The sequence below is a fragment of the Hemiscyllium ocellatum genome, chromosome 2 (genome assembly GCF_020745735.1).
Source record: "Hemiscyllium ocellatum isolate sHemOce1 chromosome 2, sHemOce1.pat.X.cur, whole genome shotgun sequence".
NCBI lineage: Eukaryota > Metazoa > Chordata > Chondrichthyes > Orectolobiformes > Hemiscylliidae > Hemiscyllium > Hemiscyllium ocellatum.
In genome coordinates this window covers 21,159,921-21,175,935 of record NC_083402.1, presented here as the reverse complement: position 1 = coordinate 21,175,935, position 16,015 = coordinate 21,159,921, and the positions used below count along the sequence as shown (strand labels likewise).

Sequence of the window (16,015 nt, the reverse complement as noted above, 5' to 3'; positions counted from 1 at the left end):
ATTAGCATGAAAACGAGAGCAGTAAGATGAATGATCTTTGAGCAGAACTTCTGCTTTTTTCTATGCTTCCCATGATGATGCTGAGCCTTTCCTACATTTACAGTCTTCATTTCATGAGGTGGTCATTAGGAATAGAAATTTTGGACACTAACATCCCAAGAAATAAGCACCCCAAACAAAACCAAAGCAGATCAGGCCGCTCTGTACCACTGCTGACTAGCTCGAACACAGTGCCTACTGTTACAGTATCACCACAAGATGGGGGTCACTTGGATCAACCTTTCTACGCTGGCTCTTTAGAAGAGTTTTCTGATTAGCACTTCTTGGGGAGGCAATGGCCTAGTGGCATTATAGCTGGATTGTTAATTCAGCAATCCACGTAATACTCTGGGGACCTGAGTTCAAATCCTGCCATGGCAGATGGTGGAACTTGCGAATTCAATGAATATTGGGAATTAAGAGTCTAATAATAACCATGAATTTGATAGTGAGGAAAAATCCATTGAGTTCACTAATGTCCTTGAGGGAAGGAAACTGCCATCCTTACTTGGTTGGGCTGACACGTGACTCCAGATTGCAGCAATGTGGTTAACTCTTAAATGATCCTCTGGGTAATTAGGAATGGGCAATAACGCTGGCCTATCCAGTGATGCCCTCATTCCATGAATGAATAAAAATAATTTCCACTGTCCTGTCTCTTCTCCCACAAGGCTGAAAGCTATTCCTTTTCCATTGTTTCTCAAACTCCCCTGTATTTGCCTCCATTGGCCTTTCAGACATAAGAATACTGGGCCGCTTCATTGCAGTCACACTAAGTAAGCCGATAGTAGGAGCTCAGCTTGGACTTAGTTGTTTTGTGTGGATCAGACCATTAACTCTCCTGTTCTGAGAACCTTATCTTTAACTTTGGAACACATTTTGACCTTCAAAGCATTTTGAGCAAGCGAGTTAGTTCATTGACATTTCAATGATCTAATCCTTTCATCTCACAGGATCTGCTCCAACTGAATCAAAAGCGAATTTTGTTAATGCACTACACAAAAATCTGTTTGTGTTGAAATATTTACAAAACTGTCCTAATTTTTGAGCAAAAGATGTGTCGGTAGATACTGCCCTCACCTGGTGTATTCATAAAGTGCAGGCACAATGCTGTTGTAATGTCTTCTCATGGCCAGTAAGGTAGCAATGTACCCGCAGAATATAAGTAGTTCATTCCGAAATCTGAAAGACAAGAGTTCCCAATTGTGTCACAGGCCAGTTTTACGTTAGGGAAAATCGGAAATATGGAAAATTTACAGGTCATTTATGTTTTGGCTTTGATGACCTTCACTGGACAACTTTGGAATCTGTTACCACCATCCTTTGTACATGAAAGTCAATGTGAAATGGGACTCAGGAGAAAAGACCCCATTCTAGGGAGAAGATACAGATTGAAAAGGCAATGAGGCAGTCCAATTCCATACACTGTAAACTTCATAATGAATATACAGATGATTGAGAATTTAATAACCATGGTCTGATATGATCCATGGGTTTAACTGCAAAATACAGATTGCACTGGACCTTTTATTCTTACCGAGTGAATTAAAGTGACCAGCCTTTTCAAATGTTTTGTAATTAATAGTAAACTGAAATGTTCATATTTGTGCAATCCTTTCATTATGCTGTACTGTATTTCCATCGTAATGTTTGCCAGTAATTACTTGATTTGTTTGTATCATCATATAATCCAGCAACCATGACGATTGGTCAATAAACTATCTACCTATCTACCTATTTATCTGTATCTGATGGAGACAGGTCACAGCTGTTGGGTTTGCATTCTGATCAGATACAAATAGCTTAAAATTGTTCCAAATGAATATTTACACACTTTAGATTACTTACAGTGTGGAAACAGGCCATTCAGCCCAACAAGTCCACACCAACCCGCCGAAGCGCAACCCACCCATTCCCCTACATTTACCCCTTTACCTAACACTACGGGCAATTTAGCATGGCCAATTCACCTGACCTGCACATCTTTGGACTGTAGGAGGAAATCGGAGCACCCAGAGGAAACCCACGCAGTCATGCGGAGAATGTGCAAACTCCACACAGTCAGTCGCCTGAGTTGGGAATTAAACCCGGGTCTCTGGCGCTGTGAGGCAGCAGTGCTAACCGCTGTGCCACCGTGCCGCCCACAAATTTCTTTTGAAATTTTCTGCTTTTCTCAATCTGTCAGACACTGAGTCACAAAACTTCAGCACCACCTGCATAAAATACAGCTTTTTCAAAATCACTCACCAAATACAAGGATGTTGCCAGGGTTGGAGGGTTTGAGCTATAAGGAGAGACTGAATATGCTGGGGCTGTTTTCCCTGGAGCATTGGAGGCTGAGGGGTGACCTTATAAAAGTTTATAAAATCATGAGAGGCATGCATAGGGCAAACAGTCAAGGTCCAAAACTAGAGGGCATAGGTACAAGGTTGGGGGGGGGGGGGGGGGGGGGGGGGGGGTAGATTAAACAGGACCTAAGGAGCAGAAGGTGGTGCGTGTATGGAATGAGCTGCCAGAGGAAGTGATGGAGGCTGGTATAATTACAACATTTAAAAGGTATCTGGATGGGTAAATGAATAGGAAGGGTTCAGAAGAATATGGGCCAAATGCTGGTCGATGAGACTAGATTAATTTAGGATATCTGCTCAGCATGGACGAGTTGGGCCAAAGGGTCTGTTTCCATGCTGCACATCTCTATGACTCTAAGTACATATCAAATGACTGGGTGAGGCTGAAGCTAGTTTACAGTTAGTGAAGAGCAGAAAGTTGATGTCTGATCTCATCCACACATAATTTTTCTTGTCAGAGACGTTAGCACACCTCTTAACCCTCTGTGAACTTGGTGCTGTGTATGTGTGAGTAGAGGTGAGTCCCCAATAAGTATCCACCACCTAACTGTAATAACAGATCCAATTAATGTCCCAGAGCTATCTGAGATAACCATACCTCTCTACCTTTACCATTTTTGAATATGTCTAATTTTAATCATTACATCACGGATGACTGCCCCTTTACCTGACCAGGCCTTAAAGCTACTGGAAAGTATTTCTTCCTTTAATACTGTCCTTAAAATCCATCTCTTTAAACAAGCTTTTGGTTGTCTCCTCTGGTGCCTCTTTATGTGGCTTGGTGTGTCAAATGTCATTTGATAATGCACCCATGAGGCACTTTGGAATGTTTAATTATACAACTACTTAAAGAGAGGTTGTAATGGCAGAGGTGGCGAGCTGTCTAGAATGAGCCTAGTTTAACAATGGCAGGGGAGTGGTCAGATCTCCCAGTTCAGGTTGTCTCTAGTTTGGTTGAGCTGTGGCAGTCACAAGACGCTAGAGTCCAGGAAAGGTTGCAAGCTTCAGTAATGATTCCTGACTGATTTTCTCTCTGAAATCTCTTTGGATGTTGTTCCTTACTGCCTCCAAGAATCCGGGTTTAAATTGACCTTTTTGCCAAGAGGTGTGTTTATGGGATGTTACTGGATTAGATAATCCAGTTCCTGAGATAACTTGCCATACTGGGTTGATTAAATTTTCCAACAGTTAAGTCATTCTAAATTCCGTTTTGTTTTGTTTGTGTTTAAATAAATTGTTTTCCTTAAAGCTGAGTGCTTTGACCAGCTGCATCACGCCTGGAATATCCACTTCACATCTGTCTTTGAAAGAAGACATGTTAGGGTCTAAGCTACTTTCTTCACATACTTTGAGGGGGTCTGGTCTGGTCCATAATAATTATATTGAAGGTGCTATGCAAATGAAAGCTGTCAACACGTCAGCCTTGATTATGCGGCCAATTCCTGGCTTGGTGTTGAACCCTGAACCTTCGGTCTTGGGTATAACAAAGCTGCTAACTGTGAGGTAATGCTTACATGGAATAGTGCCATAACAAAGCTTGCTCTCATACAGCCATGGCTGTCCGGGTTGGTGGGGCCTAAATGAACATGGTGATACACAAGGTCGGTGCATAAGAATTGTGTCCCCACTGCCTCTCTCCCATCCTACCTGCAGCTGTGTAGGACAGTGCATCAGTAAGCACAAATGGAGCATTGTTCTTGTGTAGGTAAAAGTATAAGTACAAAAGGTATGATGCAGGACATCAATTTATATCCATTACAAGCAAGTACGAAGGACCAACAAGTACCATTTAACAAAGTACATTCAATCCAATGACCTCAAGCCAAGACTTTTTAAAAACATTAAATTTGTGATCTAACTTACTCGCTGCACTTGTGTTGCATCAGCCGGTCAGTGCGGATGTAGCTGAGCAAGTCCAGGATCTCATGGATGGAGTCCAAAGTCCAATCAGGGCTACTTAGCTGCTCTGTCGGGTTAGAAGAAGCAAATAGTTAGTGAGTTGCTGGAGTTTGGACCATTTTTCCAAACAGCAAATAAGACATTGATATGAATTTCAAACATTTATTACAATGCCGACTTTAAGTGCAATAACTTTAAATGAAGCAATTTTAAGTGAAGCATGGTTTCTCATAGGAATGAATGTTAATGCCAGAGTTCGGCTCGCAAGGAAAAAAATTTGCCCCAGAACAACCAACATATAGCTGTATTTGGAAATATTACATATTAGTCCAACCAATAAACATTCTTTTCTAGAGTGTTAGGGGTAATAACAGATTTATAAACAGGTGCATTGCATTATTTAAACAGCAGAGAAATACTAATGACAGGAGTGAAATGAAATAAAAACAGCCATAAAGTAGAAAGTGCTGGAGAAACTCAACTGATCTGAAGAAGTAAGTTCTGAAGAAGACTCATTCTGGAATTGAAACCTTAATTCTGTCCCTCTCTGCACTGATCGAGCCATTTCTGCTGAGTTTTTTCAGCATTTTCTGTTTTAACTTCAAATCTCCAGCATCTGCAGTACTTTATTTTCATAAAAGGTAAGCTGGACAGGCTCCTGACTATAATTGAGACTACGTTATATGGAAGATAAATGCATTTACAAAGATTAATTGGTGCAAGTAATCTCAAAGACTGGGTTTGTTTGCCTTGGGTTTTAGAGAGGAACTTTATGAAGTTTTGTTTTTCCCTTGTTAGCATCGGATTACTTTGATCACATTGCTGTCAGGGTAAGTTCAGGTTGAGCAAAGCACATTTTAGCCGTGATGGCCAAGCCCAGTTGTGCAGCAGCCTTACTGGGCCAGTTGGAATTTAGCTATCCTCAGTTATGTCTGAAACTGAAAATAAGTGAATGAGTTATTGGATTCAAGAGGATTTACCTTTTGCAACAGTATGCACCTCATAGAATCATAGAGATGTACAACACAAAAACAGACCCTTCGGTCCAACCCGTCCATGCCGACCAGATATCCCAACCCAATCTAGACCCACCTGCCAGCACCCGGCCCATATCCCTCCAAACCTTTCCTCTTCATATACCCATCCAAATGCTTCTTAAATGTTGCATTCTACTCTCCATCACTTCCTCTGGCAGCTCATTCCATACACGTACCACCCTCTGTGTGAAAAGGTTGCCCCTTAGGTCCCTTTTATATCTTTCCCCTCTCACCCTAAACCTATGCTGCTCCTGCTTAACATTTGTGCACATTTTTTATTTCCAATGGCTTTCTGGATAGTTCTGAATTCTGAACTAAGCTCACTACTTCGACTGGGACAACTCATCCATCCTAGGACAAGCCAAACAGTGACATGCATGAGAATTCCAAGAAGTATGGTATTCCAACCGGAACTCTATTCACAAACACATTGACTTGGATCCCATTTACCACCCCCTGAGAAAAAGAACAGGAAATGACATCACCCATAGGAGACGACATCACTACAGTAAATGACATCACCAACCAAAGGAAACCCAAACACATAAATAGAAAGTGGGCTACACCACCAGTGCTTCATCCAGAGGCTCATTGATGATGTTATCTAGTATGATGATGAAATGTCTGAAATTAACTTTTCAATTCAGCGTGCAAACCTACATCCAGAACCTCAACCTGAGCTACAAATCTTTTCAAAACTCGCTGGTGCTTTAAAGTGTCTACTCTACATTTCAGCTCTGGCTTAAAGCTCTACGATAACTTTGTTTACTTTGCTCTCGGTCTATGCCCAAAGTTAACCAATCAGACATTGACAGTAAACAGACTCACACAATCAAACATAGAATGTTTGAACATGACCACGGGCTTGTCAACATGAGCAGTGCCCACGAATGAACTAAATGAATGAACAAATTGCTTAGGAGAAATCAGGAAAATGCTATATTTCCATACATTTTATTATACAAGTTAATTAAAGAACAATCAATAAGATAACTGGAAGCAGGAAGATTACCTTTAACATAAAGAAGGCCAATTGGAAGTGCTTTTTCTGGCACCGGACTCAATAAATAATATTTTACTGCTTGGAACATTTCCCCTTCACTTTGAAATGTTTCCGCGATTTGCAAACATTCTTCACAGGTTGGTAAATGACACTGTGAAGAGATTTATTTTATAACATATCAATCAAACTACTAGTATAAAATAAAGATGCATTGCAAAGGATATTAGAAATGGGATTTGCAGTGATCTACACAGAACCTTAATTCTGCTCTATTGATCCTATTGATCAATAAGAATATCACCTGACCTCTACTCTTAGGCTTTCCAATATCTTTTGGGATACTTAGTACCCAAAAATTAATGATTTCAGTTTTGAATACAATTAGCACCTCAGTATCCAAATTCCAAAGTTTCACAATCCTGAAGCGAAGAATCCCCTCATCATGATCCTAAATGTCTGATCCCTGATCAAAAATTATGACTTTTAGTTCCAAACGCCCCAGCCAAAAGAATGAAATTACCTCTCACTCTAAACTCCAGAGAGTAGACATCACTCCTATTCTATCTCTCCTCCCAGGATTCAAGCTAGTGAAGATTTTGTTCACCTCCTCCTTCATTATCAAAGGTGGATAAAATCATTTAACATTAATCTGAGCTTTTGATTTCACCAAAGTCTATTGAATTGCAGGAAGTGTATCCTGACAGGATCCAGTCACCCTTTATTTATACGTGCATGGTACTTGACACTGATCCAGCTTCCTCAGAGCCAGCTCAGAGTGAGCAGAATCTCGGACACTCCTGTTTGTATCTGTCAGCCAGGGCTCCCTGACTGGACCAGATTAACAATCAGGGAACTCATATTCTATGTTGTCCATCTGGCTGGCCTCATTACAATCACTACATTTCTCTCTATCAATCAAAGCTGAAATACAATTTGCCATCCAATTGTTTGCTATATCTGCACATTAATATTTTGCAACTCTTACGTATAAGCACACCCAAATGTCTCTGAAAACTAATTATGACTAGATTCTCATCTTCAATACTTCCTGCTTTTCTGTTTCTCAGGAGTTTTCCCCCTCCTGAGCCCACTCAGGTAAACTGCCTGTATCCCTTGGCAGACATTATACACCGTCCTCACAGTTTACTGTCCTACCCTAGTTCTATATTCTCAGCAAACATGCCCACATTATAGTCAGTGTTTTTATCCTCTGCTTGTTGCTTTGCCTTTTTTACCTAGCTCCTGGAATAAAATAAGATTCTCACTGATTTTAGACACTGATCAATTAACTTTAACATCTTTACTCTCCCCCATCATTTTAAAAAGTTCAAGGTTATTCAGCAGTCTACACTGCCACCTTGCTACCCCTACCTTGCCCACCTCCACCCCAATACCCTCAGGGTGCTGCAGATAATAGGCTGTTAATTCAAGATGGAGCAAAAGTGCTTCATTGAATCGGACCTGTGACCCCCACGCCACCCTCACCCAGAACCTGTCCGACAGTGGAGGATGAGATCAAGGTCTGAAGTGAATATTGTGGGATGATTGATCATTGAATCATAGATTCCCTATAATGTGGGAGTAGGCCATTCAGCTCATTCAGTACACACTGATTCTCCAAAGAGCATATCACCAAGACCCACCATCTTATCCTATTCCTGTACCCCTGAATTTCCCATGGCTAGTCCACATAACCTGACCATCCATGGACACTACTGGCAATTTAGCATGACCAATCCACCTAACTTGCAGATCCTTGGACTGTGGGAGGAAACTGAAGCACTTTGAGGAAATCCACACAGACATGGGGAGAATGTGCAAACTCCACACAGTCACCCGAGGCTGGAATCGAACCCGAGTCCCTGGCACCATGAGGTATCTGTGCTAACCACTGCTACTCCTAGACTGACACTAATCTCTATCCTACTGAATGGGGAAATCCCATCCTTTTTCAATCATGTCTTCCCTTGGGTTCCCTTGTTTATACAACCAGTGGATTATTGAGGGAGCACACAGCTCCCCCTTACACCCATCCAGAAGCTGGTTGCCATGATGACTATGCCTCTTTCTGCTTTGCCCCTTCATGGGTGGCCTCATGAAGCTCCCACCCACTGAGGTTAACAGCCCAGAGTGTGGAGAATAGCGTGTGCAATATCTGACACTCCCACACTCCCAAAGACACAGGATGGTGTGATGTCAGAGCTGTTTATCTGATTCTGCCTGGAAAATAATTTAAAAATCGAAAGAATTAAATTCTCCTGAAGCCAGAGGGCAGCAATTTGCCAACCTTCATCATCCCATTTTAGAGCCACGGCAATGCCCTACATTAGAACTGTGGCTATTCAAAACTGCCATTTATTTATGTGCTGGAAAACTGCTGAAAAGAGTCAGAAAGGAACAGAATGGAAGATTCTCCATTTAAGGCTTACAGGACACCTTAGCGTGTTCTGCAAAGGAATGGGTGATTGCATTCCTTGTGTGTGTTTCTGCCACATTACTGTGAACCACACTATTGGTGTCACCAATGGGTCCTAGAATTCTTAAAGCACAAAAAAAGGCCTTTCAGCCCATCATATCTGCACCAGTCATCAGCCATCTATCTATTGTAATCCCCTTTTCCAGCACTTGGTCCACGTGCTGTGGTTGCTTGTCTAAATATTTTTTAATGCAGAGAAGGTTCATGTCTCTACTACCTCTTCTATGCAGCAAGTTCCAGATACTCACACACCTCTGAGTGAAAATGTTCTTTCCTCAGATTGCCTCTAAACATCCTGCTCTTTATCTTAAAACTGTGTCTTCCCCGCCCCGGTACTGACCTTTCCACTGTGGGAAGAGTTTTTCTCTATGCCTCTCAAAACAAGGTGCACCTCAATCAGATGCCCTCCAGCTTTCTCTGCTCTGAAGAAAACACTCCTAGCCTATCTCGTCTCCCTTTAGAGCTGAACAGCTCCATCCGAGCATCATCCTGGTGAATCTCCTCTGCACTCACTCTTGTCCAATCACAACCTCCTGTCGTATGACAACTACAAACGTACAGTACTCCAGCTGTGGTCCAGCTAACATTATATACAGCTCCATGAAAACCTCTTGCTCTTTCTTGTATTCAATGCCTTGAGTAAGAAAAGGAAGTATCCCATGTGCCTTCTTTCTACCTTTCCTGCTGACTTCAAGGATCTATGGATAGTTCTCCCATCACCTTATCCTTTTCAGGATGAAATTCAATTTGCCACTGTTCAGCCCATTTGACCAGCCCATTTATATCATCCTGTACACTAAGGCATTCCTATTTGCTATTGACCACACCACCAGTTTTTGTTAATCTGTGAACTTGCTGATCAGACCTCCAATATTGCTGCCTAGATTAGAATAGATTCCCTACAGTATGGAAACAGGCCCTTTGGCCCAACAAGTCCACACCAAGCCTCTGAAGAGGAACCCAGATAGACCCAGACCCCCCACCCATATTTACCCCTGACTAATGCACCTAACACTATGGGAAATTTAGCATGGCCAATTCACCTGACCTGCATATCTTTGGATTTTGGGAGGAAACCGGAGTACCTGTAGGAAACCCACGCAGACACGGGGAGAATGTGCAAACTCCACACAGAGAGTCGCCCGAGGCAGGAATCAAACTCAGCAATGTGAGGCAGCAGTGCTAACCACTGAACCACCATGCAGATCATTAACATACACAGCAAACAGCAAAGGAGCCAGCAGCAAACCCTGTGTTACACAATTGGACACAGGCATCCAGTCACAAAAAATGTTTTTCAAAGAGTTTTGGGGTGGCAACAGTAACAAATCCAATGCTTTTCCCTGTGCACCTTTTGCACAAACCCTTCTGGAAAATCGTAAGATGGTCTCTGCAGCTCCCAAGCTTTACCTTCTCATGAAGATCATCAACCTCTGCAGTGCTTCCTGGGTAGAAGGCGCACAGTTTGACCAACAACAGCTCACTGTCAGGTATCATGGTCAACAAGTCAGCCGCTAGATCCCTGTGGAAAAAAAATCACAATAAATAAACACAGCTTAATCCGAGAATTAGCAAGAAGATTAGTGAGCCAGTTGGATTTCTATGATTGCGGATGGTCACCAGTATTTCGACTAACTTTCAACTCAAGAATTTGGTGGGATTTGAACCAATTTGGAGTTATGCTAGACTTGACATGTCAACTCTGTTTCCTGTGCCTCCACAGATGATCTGATTTGATTCTTATTGTCACATATACCTAGGTACAGTGAAAAGTGTAGATCATGCCATACAAAGATCACAGGGCAAGCGAGGAATACAAAGTTGCAGCTGCAGGGAAAATGCACAAAAAGCAATATCAACATTAGATTCAAAATTTAAGAGGTCTATTCAGAAGTCTGATAACAGCTGGGAAGAAGCTGCTCTTGAATCTGGTGGTACGTGTGTTTAAGCTTTTGTATCTTCTACCCAACAGAAGAGGTTGCAAGAACGTATAACTGGGAAAGGAGGGCTGGGATGATGCCGCCAGTGAGTTTCTCCAGCATTCTCTGTGTTTATTTCCCCAGGATGTTTCTGTTTTTAATCATTCATGGGTCATAGGCATCGTTGGCTAAGCCAGCATTTATTGCTCATCCCTAATTGCCCTGGGGGCAGTTCAATGTCAACCATGTTGCTGAGGATCTGGAGTCACGTGCATGCCAGACAAGATAAGGACGGCAATTTCCTTCCCTGAAGCACATTAGTGAATCAGATGGGTTTTCCAACACTTGACAATGGTCACCACTAGATTCTCAGTTCCAGATTTTCTGAGTTCAAATTCAGCCACCTGCCATGATGGGATTCAAACCCCAGGTCTTCAGAACTTTACCTTAATAGTCTCGCAATAATACCATCACCTTCCCAGAAGTCATTAGCTCAGTGTAACCAGAGAGTAAAGGCAAAGTCATAGGTCATCATTAGACAGACAACTAGTGGTGGCTTAATCCGAGGGTCATCACACCTCAGGCTCGGAGAGAGGGTGCAAAGGAGACTCCTTCATAGTCAGCTCAGCCAGTGCATGCCATGTTGTGGAACAGGCATCCAGCCAACTGAGCTAACCAGTCCCCTCTCCTAGTAGCACATCAGGATCTAAGCAAGAATAAAGTACAGCACATGCTGACAATCTGAAATTTATTTTTTTAAAAAAGCATGAAAGCTGGAAATAATCAGATGGTCAGGCAATAAATGCGGAGAGAGAATTTTGATCAGATGCTTTGGACAGGTCTTGGGATAGTGAATTGGGAATCAAATAGGGGTCCCCAGCCAGCACTAGCTAGGGTTTGGGCCAGGGAAGCTACTTCGCTCAGGGCTCCAGTTAGCCATATATTAATTGAAGGGAAGTATAGCTGCAGGCTAAACATGAAAAGTGGCTCAGATTTTCAACTTACCATTGGAACAGATTTGACTAACAGGTAATCCTTGTTAAAGACTACCCCCTTAACTGCTGGTGATTTATTTGGCTAGATTTAGGGTGGCACGGTGGCACTGCTGCCTCACAGCATCAAGGGTTTGGGTACGATTCCACCCTCAAGCGACTGTCTGTGTGAAGTGTGCACATTCTCTATGTGACTGTGTGGGCTTATTGCAGGTGCTCTGAATTCCTTCCACAAGCCAAAAATGTGCAGGCTAAGATGCACTGACCATGCTACATTGCCCGTAGTGTCTAGGGATGTGCACGCTGGGTGGATCAGCTGTGGGAATTGGGGGGGAGGAGAGGGGTTACAGGGCTTGAGTAAGGGTTGGGTCTGGGCGGGCTGCTCTTCAGAGGGTTACTGTTGACCGATGTGCCGAATGCCCTGCTTTCAAAACTGCTGGGATTCTATGATGATTCTATTTCCAAGTCTGGTCTGCTTCAAATGTGTCGAACAGAGAAAACTAAGGAGTAATCCACTTTGAACAAGAGTGGTACAACAGATCAAGACGTGAAGCCTTTCAACAGTGTTGTGCCATAATTCAGGAGCTAAATTGTTTAAGGGTCTTCTTTGAAGACACTTTAACACTACTGAGGAAAGTTAAGTGGTAAGGTATGCAAGAGGTTCATATTCGGTGCTGAATTCAATGGGTCGCGTTTGAGGATGGGGCCTTTGGGTTCAGAAACCCTGCGTTCTGAAGAAAAGTCAGACTGGACTCAAAACATTATCTCTGTTTCTCTCCCCACAGATAGTGCCAGACCTGCTGAGTTTCTCCAGCATTCCCTGGGTTTGTTTTATCAAAGAACAATGACCCTTCACATGGTCTAGAGCAAAACATGCCTTGGGGAAACCACATGAAGTCAGACCATAAGCCACTGGCTCTGTGATAGGCTTCACTGTTCCCATTTAAGATATTGGAGTAAAATTCTATCTGACTACCCAAGGGCAAGCAAGTAAACCTCAGGGATATTCATCAATCCTCACATCTCTGTCAATGTCTACTGACTCCAGTCACAACATCGCTCTAGGCCAGAAGAGTGTCATACAATAGATTTATGAGAAAAATGACAGCCCATGGAAGGAAGAGGACTAATAAGAACTAGAGAACGATTGTCAATGGACAATTTTCATGTGAAAGGAAGGTTTGCAGAGGAGTTCCTCAAGGGTCAGGATTGAAACTCTTGCTTTTCCTGAGGTACATTAATAAACTAGATCATGGTGTGCAGGGGACCGTTTCAAAATTTGCCATGATATAAAATGTGTGAACTGTGAATAGGACAGTGTAGACCACCAAATGGTCATTGATAAGTTGGTCGAGTGGACAGATGGTGGAAAAATGAGATGCTGCATTTGATAGGAAGAACATGGACAGACATTACAAAATAAGAGTATACAATACTTAAGAGATGTAGGAACAGGGCAACCTCAGTGTATATTAGCATAGGTTACTGATGGTGGCAGAACAGAGGGACAGAGTAACTCCTAAAGCTTACTGTATCCTGGGCTTTATAAATGGAAGCATTGAGTAGAAAAGCCAGGAGGTGTTCCCAACTGTATACAAGGCATTTAGACCCAAGCTGACATACTGTGTACAGTTCTAGATGCCACACTGGAGGAAGGATGTGAATACATTAGAGAAACTGCAGAACAGATTTACAAGAATGGTTACAGGAATAAGAAGCTTCAGTTATGAGGATGATTGGAGAGGTTGGAACTCAACCATAATTCGCCAGTCTCGAGGCACCTCCCCTGAGGCGAGGGAAGACTTAAAGATTATTGCCAGTTTCCTTGCAACTTCCAGTCTCACTTTCTTCGATATCTTTGAATGCACCTGATTGGATCCAGATCCTTTGTCAACTTTTAAGTATCGATAGACAAAATCACGATTTAGCAATTGAGCCCATCACTAGGCAAGATTGTCACAATCTTTACATTGGTCTAATTCCCTATCTTGAGGAATTACTGTATTTCTGAAATATTTGGGGAAATTAAAGTGCATTTTTTGAATATAGTTGGTGATTACTTTGGAATTGGATCATGTTAATGGTTATTCCTAATCGATACAGGAACAGGCAAGCATTATGCTTCATTGAATGAGTAAAAGGTGATGCGATCAGCTTGAAAAATAAATTGAAGTTTGAACCAGTTCAATTTTCACACAGGTCCTCTCATTCTTAATGTGGATGAAAATTATGAAGATAAAAAAAAGACACAAAATAATCATTTAACTGTGTTCATACTACCAATTTATTTTCAATGCTGTCAAGCAATGCGGATAAATGATTTTGCTTTTAAGATATAAACCAAGCAGTTTTGCAGAAATGCAAATCAAAGTCACATGATATATTCTTGGTTTATGTGCACCAACGCTATCCTGATTACAAATACTATCAACACAGCCATTTCTTCACTGCCTTCTGTCACATTTCAAAACCAATTCCACGGTATCAATGCAGATGCTATTAGGTTCAATGCTACTTGCAAATAATGTGCTTTTTTATTCATTTAAAATTCTTCTACTTTTTTTAACAAGTGCAACAAATGTGTTAGAAGTTCTGCACCAAGGAATTCTGTACAGTTGCAGCAATGGACATGAACGTCACTGGCATTTGCTTCATTCCATTAATAAGGATCCAATCCTTTCAAAAATTTATATCAGCATTAGTTAACAGCACATTTAGATGTATGATCATGCACTGTTACTATATGGGGAAGACTCGACAAATTAGCAAGTGCACTCCATTACTTCTAGATGATTAAGGGTCAACGAATAGAAAATCAGCCAGCAGCTATTGCTTAATGTAGTTCCCAATATTTCTTCTAATCATGTGGAACTTTGCATTGGAGCAGAAACTTGTACGACATGTGAAACATATAAAATCACTGCAAACCCAAAACAGCACCAAACAAAAGCAGCAATCTTTATAGCAACAGGAGAACCAAGAGTCCACATGCAGATCTAAGCACAGCAGTCAATATTTATGCTTTTGCCAACACTGGGAATACCTGTATCCAGTACATGGAAAGCTAAAAGCAGAAGGTTAAAAACAAAAAGAAATAAAAATAATCACTCTTTCCAAAATGTCCACAAATGAAGCCTAGAAGAGAAAAACAAATTATACTAAAGCATACGCGTAGAATTGAATAATCTTTGGCCTAATGATGGTGAAAGCATTGATGCAGGGTGAAAGCATGTGGCGGTAATTCCTCCTATGTTTTGCTCTACATAACAACAGAAACCATACTTCAAAAGGTAATACATAATGTGTAGTTCCTTCGGACAGCATCTTCAAGGATAATCTAACACATGATCTGGTTGTTTGTTTCATTGTTGTTGATGTACTCTGGGACGTTGCTGTTCAAATGTTGGTTACTCAGTCCTGCCATGTCAACAGAGTGACTCTATTTCAAAAATATCTCGCACTGGCTGTGAACAGTTGACATTAAATGAAAAGCACTACACTAACATTGAGTTCTTGGTTATATTTGAGCTCCTGGCCTTGGCTGTGCAATTGGGATGACACCACTGGGGCAGGGAAGATGGCACCATCAGGGGAGAAGTCACTCCCTCATCAAAAGAAATAATTTATATTGTGCTTCTCACATCCCCTGAATCTTCAAGGACACTTTACTCACCATGAAATCTTTTTGAAACGCAGTCAGTGTTGTAATGTAAGCAAACATAATAGCCAGTTTGTGTACAGTAAAGTCCCCAGAACAACAGTAGGATGAAAACCTCAGCTTTTTAACAGATGTAGGGAGGCGATGGCCTTGTAGTAATTGTCAGTCAACTATTATTCTAGAAATCCAGGTAATATTCTGGAGACTTGGGCTCAAATGGCAAATGGTGAAATTTGAGTTCAATAATAATCTGGAATTAAAAGGTTTAATGATGACCATTGTCGTAAAATCCATCTGCTTTACAAACGTCCTTTAAGGAAGGAAACTTCTGTCCCTTACCTGGTTTGTTCAGCCTCGCGGCAGTATGGTTAACTTTGAACTGAGTTTTGAAATGAATAATAAATGCTATCCCAGCTGGCAAGACTCACATACCATGAGTGATTGAATAAAGAGAATGAGTTATGAGAGCATAGCAGTAAGATGCCCCTGCTCTCAAAATTATACCATGATAATCTTTCTCTAGAAGAACTCAGGTTTCAACATCCCATCCGAAGGACAGTAACTCTGACAATACAGCACTTCCTCAAGGATGCACTGAAGTGTCAGCATGTATACAATTATCTACAGTAGGGTTTGAATCTACA

At 41.6% G+C, this 16,015-nt stretch overlaps 1 protein-coding gene across 2 annotated transcripts in view; it reads right to left on the bottom strand.

The window, feature by feature from the left end:
• Window positions 1-16,015, bottom strand: part of wdr17 (WD repeat domain 17) — a 167,552-nt gene that overhangs the window by 14,084 nt on the left and 137,453 nt on the right. For both annotated transcript variants that reach the window (XM_060843103.1, XM_060843110.1), the window contains exons 24-27: window positions 10,213-10,324; window positions 6,336-6,477; window positions 4,251-4,353; window positions 1,120-1,221 (exon numbers count right to left, since the gene is read on the bottom strand). In XM_060843103.1, the coding sequence (XP_060699086.1) occupies window positions 1,120-1,221; window positions 4,251-4,353; window positions 6,336-6,477; window positions 10,213-10,324 (459 nt within the window). The remainder of the gene's footprint in view (window positions 1-1,119; window positions 1,222-4,250; window positions 4,354-6,335; window positions 6,478-10,212; window positions 10,325-16,015) is intronic.